Source organism: Nelumbo nucifera, chromosome 8 (genome assembly GCF_055504915.1).
Source record: "Nelumbo nucifera cultivar China Antique chromosome 8, China Antique-T2T, whole genome shotgun sequence".
NCBI classification, from domain to species: Eukaryota; Viridiplantae; Streptophyta; class Magnoliopsida; order Proteales; family Nelumbonaceae; genus Nelumbo; species Nelumbo nucifera.
Window position 1 is genome coordinate 13,804,466 of NC_142656.1, and position 23,700 is coordinate 13,828,165.

Genomic DNA, 23,700 nt, shown 5'->3' on the forward strand with positions numbered 1-23,700 from the left:
GGTTCAGTTTCAGTTCAATTGAATTAGGATATGCTCTTCACAGAGCGCACCTCACACCGACCTCACAGCCCATCTCACCGTGCATTGAAAATATCTTCCCACAAATAACAATACAAAGTACAGAAGATGTTATTAGTAAACGGTTGGATGGGACTGTGAGATGCGCTCTGTGAGGTGCAAATCCGGACTCGGTGAAATTAGGAAAAAACCTCCAACTAACTAAACCGACCAAAAAACCGAAAACCGATCAACCAAACCAGTTAACCGATTGTTTCGGTTCGACCGTGAGCACCCATAACATCACTTCCTCTATATATATTTTTTTTCATACACGCGTTTCTAAATCCGAGAACAAAAAATTCGAAATCAACGGTTCTTCCGCAGCTTCAGTTCGATATCGAGACTACTTTTGTTATCTTCTACATCACGTGCATCACGCGTTGATCATTTCAGCTTCAGTTCGATATCGAGTCCAAGAATCTCTCACTCTCAAGTCATCCCGGTTCCCACTAAAACGACTCAACCAACTGGAGAAATTCAGGAATCAAAACTCAAAAGCCCTGCTCTCCCTTGTTCTATTGATCTTGTTTTCGTTCTAAATGGCTCAGTTTTTCAGGAGACTTGCGAAAGCTGCTCCTCTGGCATTCGCCAATGCCTTCAAAGATCAACCTAAATCCAATTTTGGTGGTTTTCGGATTCCCTATGGAGCAATCGCTGCTGTTTCTGGTGGAATTTCTTATTACTACTACTTTTCTTCGCCGAATGTGGTAATTTTCCTGCTGTTTGTTTTCTTTTGGCTTACTTGAATCTGTTCCAACTATGGGCTGCACTTAAATTTGACTGGAATCATGTTATTTGGGTACTTCAGAAGTTGGTATTTTTAATCTGGGTTTGGGAATACTAGGGTAATATGCTCGCTTGAATTGGAGATGAGTAGGTGAAGATCACCCATCTCGAGGAAATGAAAATGTAATTATAGATGTTGGGGATATTGGTTGGTCGAAGTTTGAGAATCAAGTAATATGATTCTTCAAAGGACTACTGCACCTGTTCGTTTTAGTTTGACAAGTATGCGATTACTGGATGTTTTTTGTTGCATTTGGATTCTATGGGAACTTGCCGCAACTTGTGAATAAAATGAAATTTGGATCAATGGATTTGATAAGATTTGATCGTAAAGTGGAATTTTCTGGGAGCCTCATTTCTATTCGCAGACAGTCATCTGGATTGTTCGTAATGCTAGTTTTATATATACTTGTTTGTTTTGCTAGATGATGCTAGTTTTATTTAAGTGTCTGTCTTATAATCTTTGAATACAATGGAAAAGGTTTCTGGGGTTAAGCTTACTTGGATTTTCTAAGAAACAGTTGCTAAGGCAGCCTGAACATAAAAGCTGCTGTGATCTACATAGTCTAGATTCTTATGTTATTTGTTTTGGAATTGGTTATTGAGAAGTGGTATTTGGGCTTCAGGATCAGGAGCAATAGTTACCCCTTTTCTCTTAGAGCTTTTATACATTTATTTTTCTTCTCTTGTTTTTTTTTTTTTTTTTTTTTGTGAATACAAAATCTTGAATAGAACTGGTTTAGCATTCTAGTTATATTTGTCCATGTACTGTTAGTTAAATTGGTCTGCGTTGCCAAATTGCTAATTCTCTTTGAGTTTTATTGGAAATGATGACAGATGAGGTAGAGGAATTGGTTAGTTTAGACTTTGGATTGCTATCTTCATTTCGGTAGGATAACATCTTCCCTCAAAAGATGCTATTCATGTGTTTCAACTTTCAAATTTTATCCTGGACCTTGGCTGGAAACTAGCTTACTTGGTAAATTTAGGACTGAGATTTGGATCATCTATATGATTTTTTGGTCAAAAGCACATCTTTGGGAGGTTCTTTAATTTGCTTTCATAAAATCTTAATGTGGAATTCTGGTCATACTTGCTCATGAATGTAGGTAGGGGTGATCATCAAAAACCAAAATGAACTGACGAAACCGAACCAAAAAATCTGGTTACCAAACTGATCTGTTCGGTTTTGGAAAAATCAAAGCTACTGGTTTGGTTAACCAATATGAAAAACTGGCAGTTAGCCGAACCAACCAGTAATATAAATATATATGCATTATATATATTTATAATATATATAATATATAATATATAATGTATTATTTATAATATTGATATATTACATATACTTTAGTACTTATATTATATAATTATATATTATTTATAACATATATTAAAAACTCCAAAAAAAAGAAAAACCAAAGAACCAAACCGGTCAAAAACTGAACCAATCAATCAGTTAACCAATTGGTTCAGGTTTTTGGTTTTCCAAAAACAAGTGGTACCGGTTTGGTTCCAAAAAAAAGCCCCACAGCTGGGTTAACCAAACCGTGAGCACCCCTAAATGTAGGCATATTACCAAACCATGTCAGTTCCTGTTTCCTTTCCATTGGTTCTTTCTGGCTCTTTTTTTTTTTTTTTTTTCCTTTTTGCAACCCCAGGTTCATGTATTCTATAAAGAGAAAAAGACCAAAAATGTTTATTAGGATTGATGGATTAATTATAGTTTATTATATATGTCTTTCTCTTTATTCTAGTTCCACATGCTGTGGTTTGGTAGGTACATGGATTAACAGAAATTTCTGATAAGGAAACAAAAGATAATAAGAAATAAATTAGAGTATTAGACATTGAGTGCAATCAAAGAATATTGATTTTGTTAGGTTTGTTTCAATACTCAATTAGGATCAAAGTTGTAGCTTATAAGATTTTTCTTTCGATATTGTTTAGGATGAGGAATATAGGTGAGTATTCTTTCCAAAATTATTATCACTATATTGATTTAGACAACCAATGGAAAAAATCCCAGTTGTTAAATGAACTCTTCTGGCTATATGTTCTTCCACATGTTATCAAAGAATAAGGTTGATCTTTGTTGATCTTCTGTTTTTAATTGCTATTTCCAACCGATAGCATCCTTGTTGCTCAACAAGTATTGAGTTGTATCCCTCTACAGTCTTTTAAAATTAGTTTTTATATCGTTTAGGCTGTTAATTTGAATTTTGGCAATGTACTTAGTTCCCATAGGATATGAGAACTCTACTAGGGCTGAACTGGTAGCCATCTTACAAGGCCTAAGATTGGCAAGATCTCTAAATGTAAGGAAATTTATTGTGGAGGGAGATTCAAAGGTGGTGATTACTCAGCTGAAATACAACAAACAAGGATCTTGGAGATATTGGGACTACTTGAAAGAATTAAGAGTTCTAGAAACAGAATTGGGAGCAAGCTTCCAGTGGACTTATGGGTCAGAAAATGCCTTGGCTGTTACCATGGCCAGGCAAAGGGTAAATAGGGAACAGCTGTATTAGGCACATTGTAATAGGGGATTGTAGTGTAAGGAAAGGGAGACTTGCCCGATGGGGGTGCTATTACAGATCCTGTATTATGTACCTAACTCATTCTATTCTACCACTTAATAAAATTCATGTTGTCTGTCAAAAGAAAATTGAATTTTGAAACGATTTCATGGATAGAGTGGAATGTTGAATCAGGAGTAATAGCTGACTTCATTTCATTGCTGTATGGCTCTTTGGTTGTAATTCTCCTTCATACATTCATTATTATTGTATATATTTTTACTGAGGCATTTTCTTTTTCTTGTGTTGTTTTCTTCTTCTTTGTACAAGTGTAACAGTTATAAAATGGACAAACATCTAAGAAGTAATCAATTTAAATCTAATTCTTAGATTTCCCTTCTAGTTTAATTTTCTGTATGGGCAGTTTGTGATGCTAGTTTCTTCCCAATTTCTTAGGACAGTTTTAGTGAAATTTGTCTTTCCAGGAGTAGCAGCTTGATTTTCCCAATAACTATTTGGTATTTTGGTTTCTTTTTCTTAATCTTCCAGTTTTCATCATTATTTAGATTCAGGTTTGGTTTGTCCATTCAAATAGAGAATCTTTGGCTAAACTGAACTAATACAGTAGTAGTAGTGTAGTACTTATTGATCAATGAGACTCTCCCATTTCTCTACCATGAGATAAAAGCAATCTTGTGCTTTTATCTATCAAAAGGGAAAAAAAGGAAATGTACTTGTATTGCATTTTGCATTTGATAAGATATTGAATGATGTAGTATTCTTTTAATTACAGGTTCAGCTAGATCATATCAATGAAGCAGTTGGTCCTAAAGTAGGTCAGATTTCTTTTCTCTCAAGCCTAACCTTTTCTATTGCAAATATGTCTCCTTTCTAATATATAAATATTCTTACAAGATAATGTAATAAACAATTTAGATGAGTTGAAATCTTCTTTCTTTAACAAAAGACTAAAAGAGGACATCAGCTTCTCATGGAAAAAAAAAAGAACAAATCCTGACCCTTCTTTCATTGCTAGGCCAGGAGTTGTATTTTATAGTGATTAGTTACATGAAGCTGAAAGTCTTGCCTGTGCTGTTATATATGCTTTGTCACCCTTGGTAATAGACTCCTAACTGATGCATTTATTTCATTCTTCAGCACTCAATCCAGATAAATGGATTGAATTTAAGCTGCAAGACACTGCAACAGTCAGCCACAATACAAAGTTATTCAGGTTTTATTTGTTGCCCTTTCTTTTTCTTTGCAATTTCTATTGAAGAAAGTTTTTTCATCTTTTTTGGTACAATGATGTTAGGAAACTTGTTTGCATGAATTGCAGAACTTATTTATCGTCAAATTTAGTCTAATTTAATATGTCAATGCTTGGATGACTTCCTCTTAATCTTCTCTGTTGCATTTAGCTGGGTGTTATTGTTCTTTCTTTTTTTTTTTTGATAATTACTGTTCTTTTAATATTGCAGGTTTTCATTTGATCCCACTGCCAAGTTGGGTCTAGATGTTGCATCATGCATTATTACAAGGTATTATTTACATCATATCATATTTCCCCCTTCTATTTGAAGGAGTTTAATGCGTCCTGTAGTTTATTCATTCAAAAGTTTTTTATCTTCTGAAGCAAGAGTCTGTGTGATGGGATTTATTATAATGATTTTGGTTATAGTTATCAATTTTAAATATTCGTGTGATTTGCAGGGCCCCACTTGGAAAAGATTCCGAAGGCAAAACAAAATATGTGATTCGCCCGTAAGTCTTTCTGTTCCAATCATAATGTACTTTATTGACACCACATTGTTTTCAGAACCCATCTTTGTCATTATCATGATAAACACTAGCCACACCTAATAAATGAAGAATTGCTACTTCCTAGCTGTCCTGCTTTACGATGATTTAAATATTTCTTCATCTATTATGGTGATGTAAAATTTTGATTACTTTCTTCTACTGATTCATATTGCCAATAGCGCATGTCTAAGATTGTATTTAGGTATTACCAATAAAAAAAAGATTATATTTAAATAAATGAAGAACCCATCGTTTCAGGAATAGATCTTATATGTAATGCTGGAGCTCTTTGTGTATCTATGCATACAAGGTATTCATTTTAGTTGATCTTGTTGTGCAGATTTGGTTTCGCTTTTGTCTAATTTATTACTTCACCTTGTTGTGCAGACAAAATCATTTGCTTTTGTCTAATTTTTTAGGTCTTTTTGGTCATTATTGCATTATGGTTATCTGTTGGGTTAATTTTGATAGAATGGCCACTTTGTGCCAAAAAATGCTGAAGGTTATGTTTGTATCCAGTCTACCCCCTCCCAAGAGCCCATATAGCTGGGACCAAGATTGGGTAATGCTCTTTAATTTTGTTAGTTTTGATGCCTTCTACTTACCAATTGGGGTTATCCTTGTTATGAAAATTATGATGAGCTTAATTGTATGTATTAACTTTAGAAACTTGATGGGTTGTGTCTGTCTATTAATCTAAAATGAGTTTTACTCGGTTTTTCTTTTCCCCATGAGAATCCAAAGATGTTAACATTTGTTAAAACTAAAACATGATATCTGGACATAAGCAATCCTTGCAAACAAATGTCTCTCACCTTCAGATGATATCTTGGAAGTTAGGAATTGCTAATTCATTAGTTTGAGACTTTGTTTTTCATTTTCCACATTATGCCTAAACTGAAAATTTGATAGCATGTGCCCAGAACCATAGAGTCAGTGTTTGGAATTACTAGTGAGTTTTTAACAATTGATAGTGGAGATGCTAACTTTTACAAGCATTTTCCCTATCAAGGAAGAAAATTATCACCCAAAAGACCTCTAAATGACTTGTTGCAAATAAAAATGAAGACATCATTTCTTTTTATTATCAAATATTAAATGAAATTCTTGCCCAAAAAACATCAAATGAAATTATAACTAAAACCTAACACAGAGAAAAAAAAGTAGCCAGAATTAAGTGGCAAATATAATTAATGAAGACATCATTTCTTTTATTATCAAATATTAAATGAAATTCTTGCCCAAAAAACATCAAATGAAATTATAACTAAAACCTAACACAGAGAAAAAAAAGTAGCCAGAATTAAGTGGCAAATATAATTAGTGAGAAATATGAAATTTTTTTTTATATTGTTGATAGATTTGATTGAGAGATCATAGAATACATGGAGCATTTCATGAGTTTAGTTTTGAAATGCCATCTTGATAAGATAATTGCATAATTTTCACATTAACATAAACTTAACAAAAAATAAGGGTACACATGACAAGCTAGACAAGTAGTTCCAATATAACAACTGTCTGAACAGTCTAGTAGGATAACAGATGACCACTAGACCTATTCATGGGTCAGGCTGGGGTGGGTTCAGGTCGGGCTTTGTCTATGTATCAACAGAATACATTCAGCCCCAAGCTCGAGCCTGGCCCGACCATCGGGCCTAGGTCTTGAGCCCAAGCTCAAGCCCGGCCAGAAATTTGAAAACAGATTTTTTTCTTTTTTTATTCAATAAAAAATGTTTTATTTATATTAAAAACTTTCAAAACTCAAAAATAATAAACATCTCACTATTACTTGAAAAAAAGAGAAGAAGAACAAAGAAAAAATATTGCATATATATTTTTATTAAATAAAATATGTTTTTTATTATTTAATATATAGTATCATGTCGGGCTCGGGCTCGGGCTCAAGCCGGAAAAAAGTAGCCAGAATTAAGTGGCAAATATAATTAGTGAGAAATATGAAATTTTTTTTTATATTGTTGATAGATTTGATTGAGAGATCATAGAATACATGGAGCATTTCATGAGTTTAGTTTTGAAATGCCATCTTGATAAGATAATTGCATAATTTTCACATTAACATAAACTTAACAAAAAATAAGGGTACACATGACAAGCTAGACAAGTAGTTCCAATATAACAACTGTCTGAACAGTCTAGTAGGATAACAGATGACCACTAGACCTATTCATGGGTCAGGCCGGGGTGGGTTCAGGTCGGGCTTTGTCTATGTATCAACAGAATACATTCAGCCCCAAGCTCGAGCCTGGCCCGACCATCGGGCCTAGGTCTTGAGCCCAAGCTCAAGCCCGGCCAGAAATTTGAAAACAGATTTTTTTCTTTTTTTATTCAATAAAAAATGTTTTATTTATATTAAAAACTTTCAAAACTCAAAAATAATAAACATCTCACTATTACTTGAAAAAAAGAGAAGAAGAACAAAGAAAAAATATTGCATATATATTTTTATTAAATAAAATATGTTTTTTATTATTTAATATATAGTATCATGTCGGGCTCGGGCTCGGGCTCAAGCCGGGTTTTTTTGAGAAATCCTGAGCCTGGCCCGAAAAAGGTCGGGCCCAGTGCTTTAGGCCCGAGCCCGAGCCTGTGGACCTAAAATTATGACCAAGCCCAACTTATAACGGGCCGGGCCGTTGGGCTAACCAGCCCATGAACAGGTCTAATGACCACAGTTGTTCTGCTTTGGCATGTGGTCAAATGGGAAATTAAGATTTTCAATTTTTTTCTAGTGTTGCCAATGAGGCAAGCAAGCCTTTTGGGCCTGAACACCAAGGAAGTTTGACCAATCATTCAAGACAATTTTCTTCTACAACTGGAGGGGTAAATTTCTTCTTAGATAGCTTTGTTTCCATTTGTTGAATCTGTAATCCCACTTGGATCAGAACCAATTGTTGGAGTAGAGTTAGAATCCATCAGATGGATGGCTGGCTGAAATTTCAAAAAAATTTTCTAACCTTTTCCCGAACCGATTTCCCAGTAAATTTGAAATTTAAAATTTTGGGATCGCTCTTGCATTGAACTGGACCATATTTGAAACCAAGGAGAAGGGAGATTATATATGATATAGAGACCACAAATCACAGCTCCCAAGGTGGTAGTTCACACCCAATATTAGTCCTAAAACCGGCCTCCAACTGAAGATGGTGCAGTGTACAGAGAACTGATTCAGCAACACTTGATTTCAGCAAATCTGCTATGCAACTTGCTTGGATCGAGTAGGGTAATTGAGCCTGCTATTCTTTTGTGTTTTTCTTGCAAAAACAAAGAAGAAAACTGATCTAAATCAGTTCTTGAAAGCCTAGGTCATTCTAGGGTTTCTTGGGAGACAAAAGAAAAGAAGAGAGAACAAGAGAGAGAGGTAGTTTAGTCTTGTTTGCCATCTTCTCCTTTTATCTCTTAATGGAGCACACTCCTAATCTAATTAGGAGATTATCCAGACCTGAATTGGATTTGGACTCTTTTAACAATTAAATATTATCCTCTTGAGAGGATAAGTGCTCCATACCTAATACCAAACCCAGATTTGATCCAATGTGATAGCTTAAATTAATCTTATTAATATTAGGCCTTTGGCCCATTTTCTTCAAAGGCTCATGACCCTAGGTGTTGCATGGCCACTTTAGGCCTGATATTGTATGGTGTGGGCCATGGGACCCCACAAAGGTCTCACTCAAGTCCATAAGGGTCCGACCCCACTTCTAAAAGAGGCTATGCCGAATTCACTATTCAGAGCAGTGAACCCTTGAGCCAATCAACATAGACTCAATCTGGGCCCAACATTTACACCTAAATGATCCTTGGATTCAGCCACCCTATGAAGCCCATCAGGTAATCAGCCCTGTAATGGTCTCTTACACTTAACCTCTCGGCCCATAATGATCAGAACACTGCTCGACAGGGAAGGACCTATCCTCTGGCTGCAAGGTGCAGTGCCACACTCTCTGCTCAGATGGATCCTGGGATTAAAACCTTTTGCAAATATTTTTCATAAAATAGTATTATAATGTATAAATACATTTTGCAAAACCAGATTTCAAATACATTTGAAATCCATTGCTGGCAGTTTAGGTTTCCATCAGAGAGAGTGTAAACCCTGATATTCACCTTGTCCGACAAAGGGGCCGATCCTATAACTATGATCACCTGCTCAAGTGATTTCTCAAACTGCTCCAACATGCCCAGGTATTTGACCCCTGATGGATCTCACTGATTGTCACATCAAAAACACCCTAGTCCAACACCTAGTGCAGTACCATAATCAAGTCTAGGGTTATGTAAAACGTTCCACTTTTGTCCATCTATTTCCAAGGTCCAAGGCATAATTAGAAATCGGTTCGGGTTCAGTGTTTCTTTCAAACACACACTGCTTGTGCTTGGGGTCTAACCTAATAGCTGAGACAAACTGCTTCAACTGTTTGGCAGCACACTAGTGTCAGCCTTGTCAGGATAAACTCCCCAAGTCTATCTAACGGCTGAGAACATTCTAAACTAACACGAGTCTCATTAGTGTCCAGTTTAAGGGGTAATACACAGAAAACATACTAATATCAACATGAAACAATAATGTACTTTATTCATGTACAAATAAATCTTTATGTACATCAGTCTGATTGGAGCTAAGGGCATAAACTGTCTAACACCAATCACCTTTGTATCACACATTACCTCCAAGGTGACATCTTCAAAGTTCATCGTGAGTATTTTAAGGGTTTCTCCTTTTGAGTGGTTGGCCCAACACCAAAATTTGCAATCAAGACATCATCCAACCTTAATCTCTCTATTTTAGGTCAACAATTTGAGTTAAATTTTACTTTTGTGGCCCAACACCTATTGTTTCGATATTTGCATATGCTCTTTTATTCTTTATTTTTTATACATGTTCAGTGAGCAGGTGATTTAATCTAAAATTTCTCCACTTTCTTATTTAGAGATTTGTAATGCATTATGTTCACACTATTGTTGAGCCAATCTCAACAAGCTAAAGATGGTAAAAGATGCACCTTTTTTTTCATTAGACCCACCTCTAGCAAAAGTAAAATTGACTACAATATTCTAAATGTGCTTGAAGAATAGCCAAAGGACAATTATGCAATTTACACCTATCTAAGTCTATCCAAACATTAATTCAGTTACTCCATAAAAAGTAATATTGAAGGAAGAGTAGGATCCTGGATGCACTTACTGTATATGTCAAGAAGGGCAAACATCACTATTAAAGCCTATTGTAGATATCCCCTTTTAAGATCATAACTGAAAGAACTAAACATCAACAAATAAATTCTGGCATGGACTTGGTTTCAAGATGTTAAATGATGCACTTACATTATTGATGTGATTCCTTGTTAACTTTCTTTACTTGTCTTCATAAACATAAAAGACTGCTGATATTTTCTTGTTTATGATCCATGTTTAGATATACTCCAATATCAGATCCAGATTCTAAGGGATATTTTGATTTACTGATCAAGGTATACCATTTCCAATTACTGCTTTTACTTTTTATTGGGCGTTTCCAATGTAGCGATATTTCCATTATGTGTTCCAGCTTGTATTTTTTGCTTTTGATTAATAAATCCTATTTGATCTTGTTACTGATAAAAAAATTATTTTTCAAAGTTTTACCGACAACTGTTATAGATTTCTTTCTTTAAAGAGCAATTCCTTTCATGAGAATCTTGAACTTATTCTATGCAATGGTGCAGGTTTATCCTGAAGGAAAAATGAGTCAGCATTTTGCAAGCTTAAAAGCAGGGGATGTACTGGAAGTCAAAGGGTTGCATCTTTATACCTTCTGTTTAATTGTTTCTAAACTGCTGCAGCCTTTTACCTTATCATCATTTGGATTTTCTGTCTTGCAGGCCAATTGAAAAGCTTAGATACACTCCAAATATGAAGAAAAAAATTGGCATGGTAAGGAAAAGGCATCTGGAGATCCAGAACTAAATTCATTTGTTTTAGCTTTTCTTTCAAGTATTGTGTTGTTATGTAATAGCTTGAAATGAATTCATTTGTCATCATATTGAAATCGAATACCCTAAACCCACATATCATCTTATTGGGGTAAAGAGGCCAGAGGTTGAAGTCAGGTTTATCTTTGGTAGATCTGGTATTTAATTTTGTGTGGCATTTCTAATTAGGCAAGTGATTATGAAAAACTAGGAAATATGCACTACTTGTACTGCCTAGGCTTAGAACATTAGGTTTCTCTGCTATTGCTTTGGTATTTAATTTACTCTATGCTTCAAGTAAAATGTTTTCTAGCGTTCATCAGTTAACCCACACATTATATTATTCTAGCTTTCTACTTCATGCAATTTTTTCCATTTTTCATTGATGTTTGATTTTATATTACTATCTGAATTTATTGAACATTATTTTCTGTTGCCTGTGCATCACCAGGGCAGGCCAAATAGTCGAAGCATCACATCGTGCATTGACTACATTGCAAGAAACATGGGGTCTCATAGAAGCATAACTGGTTCTAATTTCCAAATAGTCTTTGTAAAATCATGGTTTCCAATCATAGCAACATGGCTTACACTGAATAGAGCTTAAATTCATTGAGTAGAGTATCATGCATTACACTAGAATGTTAAATTGATTTTTATCAGAAGTATCATCAAGCAGGATATTTTTTTGAGAGGAATTTAACCAGATTTCATTGAGGGAATAAAGGGTACATGAGAAGGTGTACAAAACAGGGGAAGAACCCCAAAAGATTACAGAGGAGGAAGCTTGTCACTATACAAATGATCCAAAAACACGCCACATTTTGCTAAGTCATCTGCTATATGATTTATTTCCCTAGGAATCCAAGCTAATTTTGCATTCAAAGTCCAAGGAGTCCCAAGCCTCTGCCAAGTAGTGGTTCAGTCTCCAAGGTCCCCTTTCCTTATCCCTTAACCATTTTATGGTATTTGCTGAGTCACCTGCAATGATTAAGTTCTGGATTCCCAAATTTTTTATTATTCTGATTCCTGTGAGAGCTGCCATCACTTCAGCCTTTGTGGAATCAGCCAGTCCGATTGGACCACTGAAGGTCCAGCATATGTTACCCCTTTCGTCCCTTACTATGCCTCCAATTCCAGCTAAGCCAGGATTTCCCAAAGCACTTCCATCGAAGTTTAGGGTCACCTCTCCATCACTGAGAAAATCTGGTTGTCTCAAGGTTATTTGATGAGGGTGAGGGAGAAACAGAAAGAGGTGAACATCTCTATTGAGGTCATTGACTGAGTCCTTCGAACAGATCTGAATTGACAGTCCAGAGGTTGCAAAGGTAAGAAATGTCTGAAATTAACTCTTCAAGGGGCCTGAATTTATTGTCAAAGAGGCGTTTATTTCTTTCGTCCTAAACTCCCCACATTTCTGCATGTAGCACGGATTGCCAATAAACTTTACCCCTTTTACTTGAGCCTATGCCTTGCCACTGATGCAAGAAGTCCAGAATGTCCTCCTGCCATTCTCCAAAAACGAAACCAAATGTTTTGGGTGAATTTACAGTGGCGGAGGATGTGATCTGTTGATTCACCATCACTAAAACATAAAATGCATACACAAGGAGAGATAGACAGTCTTCCCAAAATACTTCTTCTGTAAGAGATCACAAGTGTTTAGTCTCTGAAGACAAGCTTCCCATACAAAGAAGCAGACTCTTGAAGGGATATGGCTGCACCAGATCTTCTTGAAGGGGAAGGAGTTGTTCGCCAGCTATCAGAACCTTGAACATAGACTTGGAAGAAAATTCACCAGTAGGATGGGGTGTCCAGGTTTGGGTATTAGGGGAGGGGGAGATGTAGGCTTCTTTCATGGTCTGAAGTAAGGCAATTAGTTCAGAAATCTCCAGGTCCCTTCTTGGTCTTATAAGGCAATGGTTTAGGGTGTTCTCAGCAGTTTGGTCTGGAAGTCAAGAAGAGACAGTGGCTTCTTGGTAAAGGGTGAGGTTAAAAAGTCTGGGGAATGAGGCTGCAAGGGTAGTTTCTCCCCACCAGAGGTCTTTCCAGAATTTTATTTTAGATCCATTACCCACTTTATATCTTATAAAGGGAAAGAAAAAAGAGTGAGTGGAGATTATACCTTTCCAAGGATTTGGTGACTTTATCCTGTTCAAATGGAGATTTCTATCCCACCCACTTGTGTTTGACCTGTATTTGCTTGAAATGACAGCTGCCAAAGAGCATTGGATTCTCCACTTCCCTTTGGTTCACTTTCAGCTTAGAGATGAAGTTTTTCTGCGCCTTCCCGAAGCATAAATGTGGAAAAATCTGGAGTTGTTGTCTCCTTCTTTCAGCCACCTCACTCTCGATCTCTGTCTCCGATAGATTTCTTCTCTTCTGATCAGCTGCTCCCAAACCTTCCTCAAATCAGCTCTTCTACCTTTGCTTAGCTCATCTAGGGTGCCATTTTGTTCTCTGCTATCTAACTCCTCTAACTCCGTGAGAATTTTTTTCTTCTCTTCTTCAGATGCTTTAAATTCCTCTCTTCTCCAAGCTTTGAGATTTCTCTTTAGGACTTTTAATTTTTGTAACAACCTGAATCCAGTCCAGCCCTCTACTTTGCACTCTTCCCAGCAAGCAGCAACCTTCTTGTTGAAGTCTTTATGAGATAACCAGAATTTTTCCAATCTGAATGGGGCCTTTCCTTTGATGATCCTTTCAGTGTTCAGCAGGATAGGCCAGTGATCTGAAGTGCACCATGGGCGAAGTTCTTGGAACAGGTTGGGGAATTTCTCCATCCAGTCCTGACTCCTGAGAGAGTAGAAATCTGTGCAGTCTACAGCTTATGACATTTTCTTGCATGTTTGACCAAGTGAAGAGTCCATTATTAAGGGGGAAGTCACACAGATTGTGTCTAGATACGAAGTTAGAAAAATTCCTCATACTTCTGGTCGGGACTCTACCATTGGAGTGTTCTTGACTAAATCTGATGATGTTGAAGTCTCCTGCTACACACCATGGGATATCTTCCTCCTCATGCAGAGAGTTCAGTTCGTCCCAAAATCTTTCTCTATCAGATGGGGAGTTGGGGCCGTACACTCCAGTTAGAATCCAACTAAAACCATCTTTGATGTTAGTGAACAAAACCGAGGTCAAGAATTCCCCTTTATCAATCTCCAGATCCGATATTTCTTCTTCCTTCCAAGCTAGGATGGTTCCACCTACAGAACCCACCGCTGGAACAGCAGTCCATTTTCTTCCCCTTATTCCCCAAATGGCTTTCATAAGTTTTCTATCAATTATTTCCTTTTTTGATTCTTGGAGTATAATTATGTCTGGGTTTTCTCTTTTCAGAGTTTTTTCACTATACTTCTTTTGAGCTGACCTCCCAAACCTCTGAAGTTCCAGCTTAAGACCTTCATTGAGTCACTCTTACTGAAATCCCTTTAATTGTCCATTAATCCCCACTAGAGCCTTTTTAGTTCTCTTTTGGGACCCTTTTTTCTGCTTTCCTCCTTATGCTTTCCCGATTTGATCTGTTCTTTCTTAGTTATTTTCTGTTTCTCTTCTCCTTTCTCTCTTCTTTCAATTCCCAAAGCTCCAGCAATGTTAATATCTCCTGTATTCTCCACCACCTTCCTACCAATGCTAGATGGCGCATCTGTCTGAAGCGGATCATTCTGCTTTGGGTGGGATGACATTCCATTTGAACCTGAAAAACAAGATGGAGAAGAAAGACAATGAGAGACAATGGGGAGAAAATGAGTATGAGGATTAGGAGAATCAGAAAAATGAGGGGCAGATGATCTCCCTAAGTGTTTCTGAGGATTTTGGCACTGACTATGAAAGGGGGTTGGCGAAAGTCTTCCTTGTCTACAAACATGGGTGTCTGAGTCTGAAGTCGATCCATATTCTGGATTGATTAGTTGTGTCTGCTCGAGTATCTCCACACTTCCCCAAGGATCTTTCCTTGCGAACAGTCCCTTTGCCCTTTTGAAGGCTGTTTCTCGAGGATCTGGTTCTGCATCTGTTGCATACGAGCTAAGGTCTTCCTCTGAATCATCTTCTTCGTTGGCGGAAGAAGAACCAGAGCTCTCTGAAGGAGTAGGAGCCCTGAATGCGTTTCCCTTGTACCGGATAGTGGGTGTAAGTTTCTTTAGGGGGGGGGGGGGGGGCAGGACTGTCCGACTTCCTTCCTTCTTTTAGACTCTTTGAGAGCTTTAGTCTTAATGGGGAAATAGAGCTCCTGTGTTGCTGCTCGGACTCCCGCCACTGGCTTTTCTTCAACATTACGCAAGTCTATGTTCGATCAGACTTTGGAGCTGCTAAGGGGGATTTGCCATGTGGATGAGTGCCATTAGAGCGAGTCAGCTCGGTGGGAAAGGGAGGTGGCTCGTTCGTCTTCTTGACCTCCACTGAGAGGTAGAACCAAACCTCTCTGTCAAGAATGGGAATCGATCGAGGGATTGCATGGATGCCATGATTTTTCACCTTGATTCTAGCAAAGCTTAACTCAGAAAGGTTCAACAATCTGGGGTCTATCTCTTCAAGGCCTCCGCAAAGATCTCCGATTAGGGAGAAGGTTTTCTCCGTCCATAGGTGGAAGGGGAGGCATTGTAGCTTCAACCATCCTTTAAAACTCAATTGTTCTGGGATTGCGTTTTATCTTTGGCCACCGCCGTTCTATCTGAACCCAATCGCCAAAGACAAAGATTGATTTTAGCTTAGTCCAGGACAGCGCCAGATCTTCTGTGGGGGCAAAACCCAGTGCTCTGTTTTTTTTTTTTTCAAAGGGGAGCAGTTTCAGCAGATTTTTGAGTGTGGGTTCGCAGACAACCCTAGCTTAACTTCTTTCCAGTTAGCGAGGGAGGCTTTGAACACACAAAAGCCCGTTTCCAGTTTCCGAAAGGTTTGTCTTGATGGACAATAGACAGGAATGCAGAACCCCCAGTCTTGATTATCTTGCTTTTGGCTTCAAGCGAGGGAAAGAGGTCCGGCGAGAGATTTTCAAGACGGGGGTTCACTTTGGAAGGACAAAAGCAGTCAAATAACCAGATGAAAGATTTCCAACCTCCAGTTGTTGGCTCTTCTGGGATACAGATGTTCCTTACCTTGTCTACTTTTTCCCATCTACTGAGACAAATGAATCTCCTCCATTTATTTTTGATAAAACTCAGATTAGATGTTCGTATAAGTTCAGATCAGAAGAAAGAGAAGAAGGAGAAGAAGAAGAAGAGAGAGAAGAAGGAGAAGAAGAAGGAGAAAAGGTCACGGCCAAACTAGAGAGAAAATTTTTCTAATCCCTCTATTCGGCCCTTCTTTTATTTATACTCTTCTAAGGTATACAAGAATTACCATTGTGCCCTCACTTAAGTGAGAGCCACATCAGCTGAACAACTCATATATAACTAAACATAAAAGGACTATACTACCCTTGTACAGCCGACTCTAACAATTTTTTAAGTTGTAGGTAAAGGATTCGTCCTTTGTTAACTCTCTTACAGTCTGCTAACAGCCTTCGCCTGTTTTCCACTGCCTCCTGAATGAAAGTTTTCATCCAAAGAATGTCCTCTTGAGACAGGACAATTTGTGTCCAAGCTCCCTTGCCTCTTTCCGTTACTGCAAGTTCGTCTTCTCAGTGTAGACTTCTTCGTTCAATTTCAAAGAATTTTGACCCAACAACTGCAAATCTCTTTCCCATCTTCGTTCGATTCTCCGATCCTCAAGATGCTGAAGTTGTAAATTGTGCAAATCTCTTTCGATTCTCCGATACCCCTCAACATTTCATCACCGACCATAGTATCAGCACATACATCCAGTCCCAGAATCTGTTAGTTTTTAGTGGAGCACAAGAAGGATATCTACATGCTCAATTAAAGGCCTTTAAGTTCATTGTTTTGGCATGGACCATCCTTAATTTTAGCTATTTCTCCCAGATTGAGGCCTATGCATTCTTGCATTGAGCCTTGAAACAAGATCCACCCAGCTGCTGAAAGATTAATAAATTAAAGACAGCTAGCATTAATCCACTAAATATATTCCTTGTTTTTTATATTAATTTATTTTTTTGTGTGAAACTTCTTTCAAAGTTGCTTAAACTAGTTAGATCCCCCCCCCCCCCCCCCACCACAGAAAAAAAAAGATTAGTTACTGGTCCCTCTCTCTTTCATCTAGTAGAGATTTAGCATTAGTCCACTAAATATTTTCCTTGTTTTTTGTATTAATTTATTTTTTCTGTGAAACTTCTTTCAAAGTTGCTTAAGCTAGTTAGATCCCCCCCCCCAAAAAAAAAAAAAATAAAATAAATAAATAAACAAAGGAATAGCTACTGACCTCTCTTTTTCTCTCATCTAGTCTTGTTTTCTTTCCTCTTTTCTGCAAACTACAAGCAAAGGGGCTATGACTCAATTTTTGTGCGATATGTTCCTCCATGTCTTTGCTGCAACATGTTTGCTTTTGTTCCTTGAAATTGATTAAATTTAATTCTAACATTTTCAGTGCTATCATCAAAGTATGCATGTAAATTAAACATTGATATAAAACAAAAACTTACAAATGATAGATTATCTGCACTGAATTGAAGAGTGTTAAATATAATGGAGTAGTAAGAACTCTTCTTTTCCCAGATTGCAGGTGGCACTGGCCTAACACCAATGCTGCAAGTAGTCGAGGCTATTCTGAAAAATCCTGAGGACAACACTCAGGTAAGGCTGTTTTCTCTGCTCTGCTTTAATGTTTGCTGGAGGGGATGGGCAACAATTTTTGTCTTACCTTGGAAGGGGCAAATGACTTGGGTTAACCTTCCAAGGAAGGTCCAAATGAAAAATGAACGTACAAAGTGAATTCTCTTTCCTAGTTTTATAAGCTTACCACATTTTTTATCAATATAACCATGAATTTTATTAATGAGATAAAAATATACAAGTACAACCAGGTTAAAGAAATTTATATAGAGAGAGTTAAAACCTCTTATCTCTCCCCTAATTTCCTTCTTTTTATTACAATTGTGCCCAAAAGAGTAGTTGTCTCCCCACCCCTTGCTTCGCTAGTGTATCAGCCATATTGTTAGCAGTCCTATATGCTTACCACATTCTGATATAATAATTATCTTGTCTAGCTTTAGAAAAAAAGAAAGAAAACCATATTCCATTTTTTGAGTTAAATCTTAATTCTATTCGTCTTAAGATCTGTTAGTTACCTATGTCATTTTCAAGAAAAAATCCATGTGCATATGTGTCTTCTGGACAGATCTCATTTTTTTTATTGGAGTATCAGGACTTGTGCTGGATATTTTCCTTGCATTTGTAGGTAACATCTAATTATCAAAAAGTCCTTCCACTTTGTTAATTTCACCTTTATAATCTATTATATTCTTTCAGAAATTTATATACCAATTGTTCATCGATACTCCTCATGAGCACCATGTGGAATGGAAACACTTGATTCTGATTTTTCATGGAATTTGAACCATCATTTCCACCACCTGAAATATATTCATCAGATGGTTAAAGAAACTGTACAGATTCGTTTTCAATAAAATCTGAAATGACCTGATTCCAATATCCTACTGAATATTAAAATGGATCCAAAGAATACCACAATGAAATTATTTTATTTCATATGACCTCCAAACATTCTACAAGTTTTTGCACTCAAAATATCTGGTATGATGTGCAAGTTGCAGCCTTCTAGATGTTGTTTTCTTTTGTTATTGCAGGTATCACTCCTTTATGCCAACATCTCTCCAGAAGACATACTACTCAAAAAGAAGCTTGACATACTTGCTACAAGCCATCCAAATTTCAAGGTACTTTTAAGTTTCTGGATGATATTATTTGCAGGGCAAAGTCCTGAAAGCTTTGCTTGTTTGTTTGTTTTCCCCCTAATTACTACTGCTGAACAAAGAAAAAAAAAACAAAGCTTACCTTGTGTCAACATACCAGGTATTTTACACTGTAGATAAACCATCTGAGAACTGGAGAGGAGGTAAAGGGTACATTTCAAAAGACATGATCCTGAAAGGCTTGCCTGGCCCTGGTGATGACACACTTATCCTTGTAAGTTCTTTGCTAACTATGGATTTTTTCAAGTCTTGCTGTTTTCACTAATTCATCATCTCTATTATAAATTCATACCTGTGTGGAATGAAGATTGTCTGCCTTGTCCAAAAACCAATCACTAATTCAACAATAAACGATGCTATTTATTTTTCCTGCATGCGTATGCATGTGTTTCAGTATCTGTCCTGGACCAATCACCATTTTATTTCAACATAATTGGATCTTCCCCTAGCACTGAAGATTTTCTTGGTGGTACCCATGATTAATTTTTCACTTTTCAGTGGTAACGTAGCACTGGCCAAACCCCTACTGAAAGTAATCAAGATAATCAAATACAATGAAGGTTTATAGCACCCAATCCCCTGTCAAGTTTTCCTTTTAGTGCAATCTCCAAAATTTTTTTACCAATAATCTCCATTTTTTATATCCTACTACAAAGATGCAAGGAACTCAAGCACTTATTTATATTCCAACTGTGATTCACTATCAGTTAAAGATATTCGTCCTTTCACCAGCTTATATAGTCAGTGCCAAGGTTGTATTTGGAAAAAGGATACTGGTTTCCACAAAAACAAAGATAAGCATACATAAGAATTCTTTCTGTATTCAGCATGTTTCTACAGCTGGACTGCAAAAATTTTAAGTTGTGGAAATGTGGAATCTATATTACCATTTCCATCCTGTGTTCCTTTTCTGTCCCATCAAAACATGAAGACTTTATCCAAAATTTTCAAATTAATGGTATTGCTCAAATTTTAGAGTATCAATATGATACAACCAATATAGGCTGATACATATTGGATTTTGAGGTTAATGGCACATAGCGTGGGTGGAATGGCCCAGTTCCAGTGCCATTTCACCTGTATCGGGGTGTACCTAACAGTATCTGAGTGACCAATACTCGTTTCATATTAACCAGATAATAATTGAGAAAAGAAAAACAAAAAAAAATTAACCATTTCCAAATGTTTACCAACTATATGCTGATAGTTCAAACTTCACATAATAATTGAAAAAAGAAAAACAAAAAAAATATATTAAAATTATAAACAATATATTCCAAGTATTAGTGAAATTTAAAGGTATCTATGCATATCTTAATTCTTCCACCATTTCAAATGTTTACCAACTATATGCTGATAGTTCAAACTTTACATAAACTATTAATACGTATAGTTGTTATGTGTTCATACCTTATTTATAGTCATTTGAACCTCAGATCTAGTGGCATTGATGCATCTGTGGATTTATGAGTTTCTTAAGGTTCTTCCTGTCTGTCCTAACCATTCCACTTAATCCATGCATTTCTCAAGTGTATCCCAATATGCATCTTAAAATTGTGTTTTCTATTCTACTGATACTTTGAACATTGGTATCGGTGCTATCAAGAGGCTTATCTCAGTACACACTACACTCTTTACCAAAAAAAAAAAACGTTTAGTAGCTGTCATTCTAAAATCTCCTGAACTAATTGTAGCATCTTTTACCCCAAAAAAAGAAAAAAGAAAATGCGGCATGCTACCTTAGTGGTTTGAACCCTTCTAGTTCTACCATTGTATGGGAAATGGGAAACCCCTTTTTTTGCACTAGTTCTTTTAAGGCTTAACCACTTGCATCAAATATTGCCATAATATTTGGAAAAAGAGAAGTGTTGATCCTGAGTCCTGACTCCTTACCTTGTTGAGAATTAAATCCTAGTTATATGGTTAACCTTGTTCTTGTCCAGGTATGTGGACCCCCTGGAATGATGAAACACATCTCAGGAGACAAGGCCAAGGACCGTTCACAAGGCGAGGTATGATAGAGCAACTTCCACATCTACCTTTCAATTTATAAAACATTTTAAAGATTTTTCTTATTGTGCATTTTCATCTGTTTTATGTACAGCTCACAGGCCTACTCAAGGAGCTTGGATATTTGGAGGAAATGGTATACAAATTTTGAGAGACTTGGTAGAAGAAAACATCTTGCTTGTCTTCAATTCTGAAATTCTGTTCCCGCCCAAGAATATGGGAAAAAATGTCAAACTGAATTATCTTAATAGGATAGAAGTTTGATATCCAAACAGCTGAAGATTTAAATAAAAGAATTTTTTTTGGATGAATCCATTACATCTTGTAATACCCTCATCTCATCAGTTTTGATTTTAAGAATCTTTGCATAGGTTTTGCAATGGGTTGTCGTTGTCATCCTGTGCTACTCCTAACTGGCTTCTTTTGTAATGAATGAATTTGGTTGAACATTGAAAAAAAAAACATTTAAATTTTTTAACTTCCACATTTCATTTCAGCTTTGACTTTGAAGAGCTTTGCAGGGGTTTTGCAATGGGTCGTGCTGAGCTACTCCTCATCATCTTCTTTACATCATACTTAATAGATGAGAAGCCACAGATCAATGCAACTAATATGGTTGGGTAGGCATAAATGGCTGTTGCAGGATCTGTGTTTAAAGGTTTTCCAAGTATCCCTTCCTTGATAAGACCCCAAATGACCAGAAGCGTCCCAAACAAGCTCATCCTTCCCGGTTTCAGGAGTCCCATAAGTGCTCCTGCCACAGAAAAGTAGCTCCCTGCAAGAACCTGGAAGGAAACCAAAATAAAGATTAAATAACCAGAAACAGGATCAGAAATATGAACTCTAAGGTAAAGGCCGTCTTAATGACAAACTGCACATATGATGCATGTGCATGGATGTGTAAAATCTCCTGTGCAAGGAAAACAGCAACTTGATTGGCTTGAATTATTGCAAGCAACAACTATTTTGGACAGCTAGCTAGTAAAAACTCTATGTTGGCTGCTATTAAAATGACGGTAAGTTTCAAATGGGAGAAGGTTTTCTGAGTCGGATTCTTAATCAGCGATCAAAGCTATAATCTTCTGGTATTCCTTGGCAGTCTGTTTTGATAGATCAAGTCTCTTCATCAGAAATAGAGCAGCACATGTAGTTGCTCAAGAAATTAAGAAAAGCGAACAGAGCAGTTGAGAAGCAATTACCTCTAGGCGCTGGAGATCAGTCGCTGCAGATGCTTCCTTGACATTGGTTAAGTTATAGATGTTTAATAGGTCATCCCAGCTGGGTATGGTCATATTCTTGGTGAGACCATTTGCAACTGCTCCAGGGTAGAGAAGGGCCTTCACCATCACCAGAGGAAAAATCTCACTTGCTATCAGTTGAGAACATGTGACCTCTATTGGTGTTGTACACATCCCAGATAAACATGGGACCCTGTGAAACGAAAAGAAACTGGATTCCATTAATATTCCAAACAAGCAGAACCCAGCTGTTTGATTTCCCCTTCAAACTTTTGCATGTAACAAAAAGAGAAATTTGTTCCATTTCAATCGAGTAAGCCAGGCGAAAGGAGGCCCTAGAAGCTAATGTCATCTAGTCTGTGCTTTTAAGCTTAAGAAGAACAACCTTATCTACAAGGAAAATCATGAAATCCCATTGAGTTAAACTTCAAGATATGGAAAACATGGAAAAACAAATCTATTGTCTCGCCCATTTGTTCGACGTAGTTAAAGACAACTATAAATTGACATTTCAAGGTCAAAGGAGATGCATTTATTACATGGAGAGAAAAGATACAAAATCTAGCTTCATCTTTCATGCAGGCGGAATTTGGCCTCTTCTAGGATCAATCTGAGACCAATGTAGGTGGAATTTTCTAAGATAATGCAAACCCAACATATATACAGATGAAGCACAGCATAAGAGATTCATGAAGAAGCTTTACTTTATTACTTACCGGATTGCAAGCCATGGACAAGCAAGCATAAGACCAGTAGAGGTGAACATTGCAAATTAAGGAGAAGAAGGTTTTAAACCCAGATCCTGAAAAATGGTTTGAACCATTTTGTTTGGTTTTATTCCATAATTGGAATGCTTCCATTGGTGCTTCACTGATACAATCAAGGAGGGTTCCAGATTATAGAACATTTAAGACGTCCAAAGTTTCAAAACCACAGGTTTCATTTTTCATAAGATACTGTGTGAAATATTTCAGGAAAAAGAGAGACCCAGATCTTGGAACAGGCTGAGTTTCATAGTCTGGTTTGGTTTGATCTCGTAGATGAAGCTCATCCATCGTTAAGGCAACGAAGGTTATATGATTTTTAGTGGATTAGCAGTAAGACTCACCTGAAGAGAGGGATCTGAAGGATGATGAGGAGGAAAAAGGCGCGAGAAGCGATTGTGGAGATGTTGGTCGCCCTTTGCCTGGAAGAAGCCATTGTGAGACAGAGAGAGAGAGAGGTTGTTTTGCTTCTCAAGCGACAAGCGTGAGAAAATGAAATCCAGAGGGTTGAAGGTGTACGTATTATGTTTCAGTTTGTCACGTTACTTTGTAGAATGCTAAATGCTCTTCCCAGGCACACATAGGATTTGACTGATTTGTCTTATTTGTATGGTTAGAATCATATTGGAGGTTTTTTCTGGTAATTGGTTAGATTGGAGATGGGGGTTGAACTTCACAGCATTTTACAAGTAACAAACAGAAAACGAAGGCGTGTTCATG

The 23,700-nt window shown here is 36.9% G+C and overlaps 2 protein-coding genes across 2 annotated transcripts; one reads left to right on the forward strand and one right to left on the reverse strand.

Moving 5' to 3' along the window:
* Nucleotides 1–430: 430 nt before the first annotated feature.
* LOC104592380 (FAD/NAD(P)-binding oxidoreductase) lies at nucleotides 431–21,301 on the forward strand. The gene is made up of 13 exons (XM_010251724.3): nucleotides 431–767; nucleotides 4,159–4,201; nucleotides 4,524–4,599; nucleotides 4,847–4,906; nucleotides 5,079–5,129; nucleotides 10,606–10,660; nucleotides 10,895–10,965; nucleotides 11,051–11,102; nucleotides 17,752–17,829; nucleotides 18,843–18,932; nucleotides 19,069–19,182; nucleotides 20,912–20,980; nucleotides 21,073–21,301. Exons 1-13 carry the CDS (start codon nucleotides 600–602, stop codon nucleotides 21,127–21,129), a joined length of 984 nt encoding a protein of 327 aa, XP_010250026.1. The 5' UTR covers nucleotides 431–599; the 3' UTR covers nucleotides 21,130–21,301.
* Nucleotides 21,044–23,602, reverse strand: LOC104592381 (uncharacterized). Its single transcript, XM_010251725.3, has 3 exons — nucleotides 23,325–23,602; nucleotides 22,178–22,409; nucleotides 21,044–21,763 (listed from the first exon to the last, which is right to left on the reverse strand). The coding sequence occupies exons 1-3, from the start codon at nucleotides 23,414–23,416 to the stop codon at nucleotides 21,467–21,469; spliced, it is 621 nt and encodes a 206-aa protein (XP_010250027.1). The 5' UTR covers nucleotides 23,417–23,602; the 3' UTR covers nucleotides 21,044–21,466.
* Nucleotides 23,603–23,700: the final 98 nt, after the last annotated feature.

What these genes read in the sequence shown, in the direction of transcription:
- LOC104592380 (XM_010251724.3), top strand. Translation starts at nt 600, where the DNA reads ATGGCTCAGTTTTTCAGGAGACTTGCGAAAGCTGCTCCTCTGGCATTC. An exon ending in CACAATACAAAGTTATTCAG is followed by an intron (nt 4,600 to 4,846) that starts GTTTTATTTGTT and finishes TTAATATTGCAG; the next exon opens with GTTTTCATTTGATCCCACTG. An exon ending in GTGATGACACACTTATCCTT is followed by an intron (nt 19,183 to 20,911) that starts GTAAGTTCTTTG and finishes GTTCTTGTCCAG; the next exon opens with GTATGTGGACCCCCTGGAAT.
- LOC104592381 (XM_010251725.3), bottom strand. Translation starts at nt 23,416, where the DNA reads ATGGCTTCTTCCAGGCAAAGGGCGACCAACATCTCCACAATCGCTTCT. An exon ending in CTTCAGATCCCTCTCTTCAG is followed by an intron (nt 22,410 to 23,324) that starts GTGAGTCTTACT and finishes TTCGTTTCACAG; the next exon opens with GGTCCCATGTTTATCTGGGA. An exon ending in CTGATCTCCAGCGCCTAGAG is followed by an intron (nt 21,764 to 22,177) that starts GTAATTGCTTCT and finishes GTTTCCTTCCAG; the next exon opens with GTTCTTGCAGGGAGCTACTT.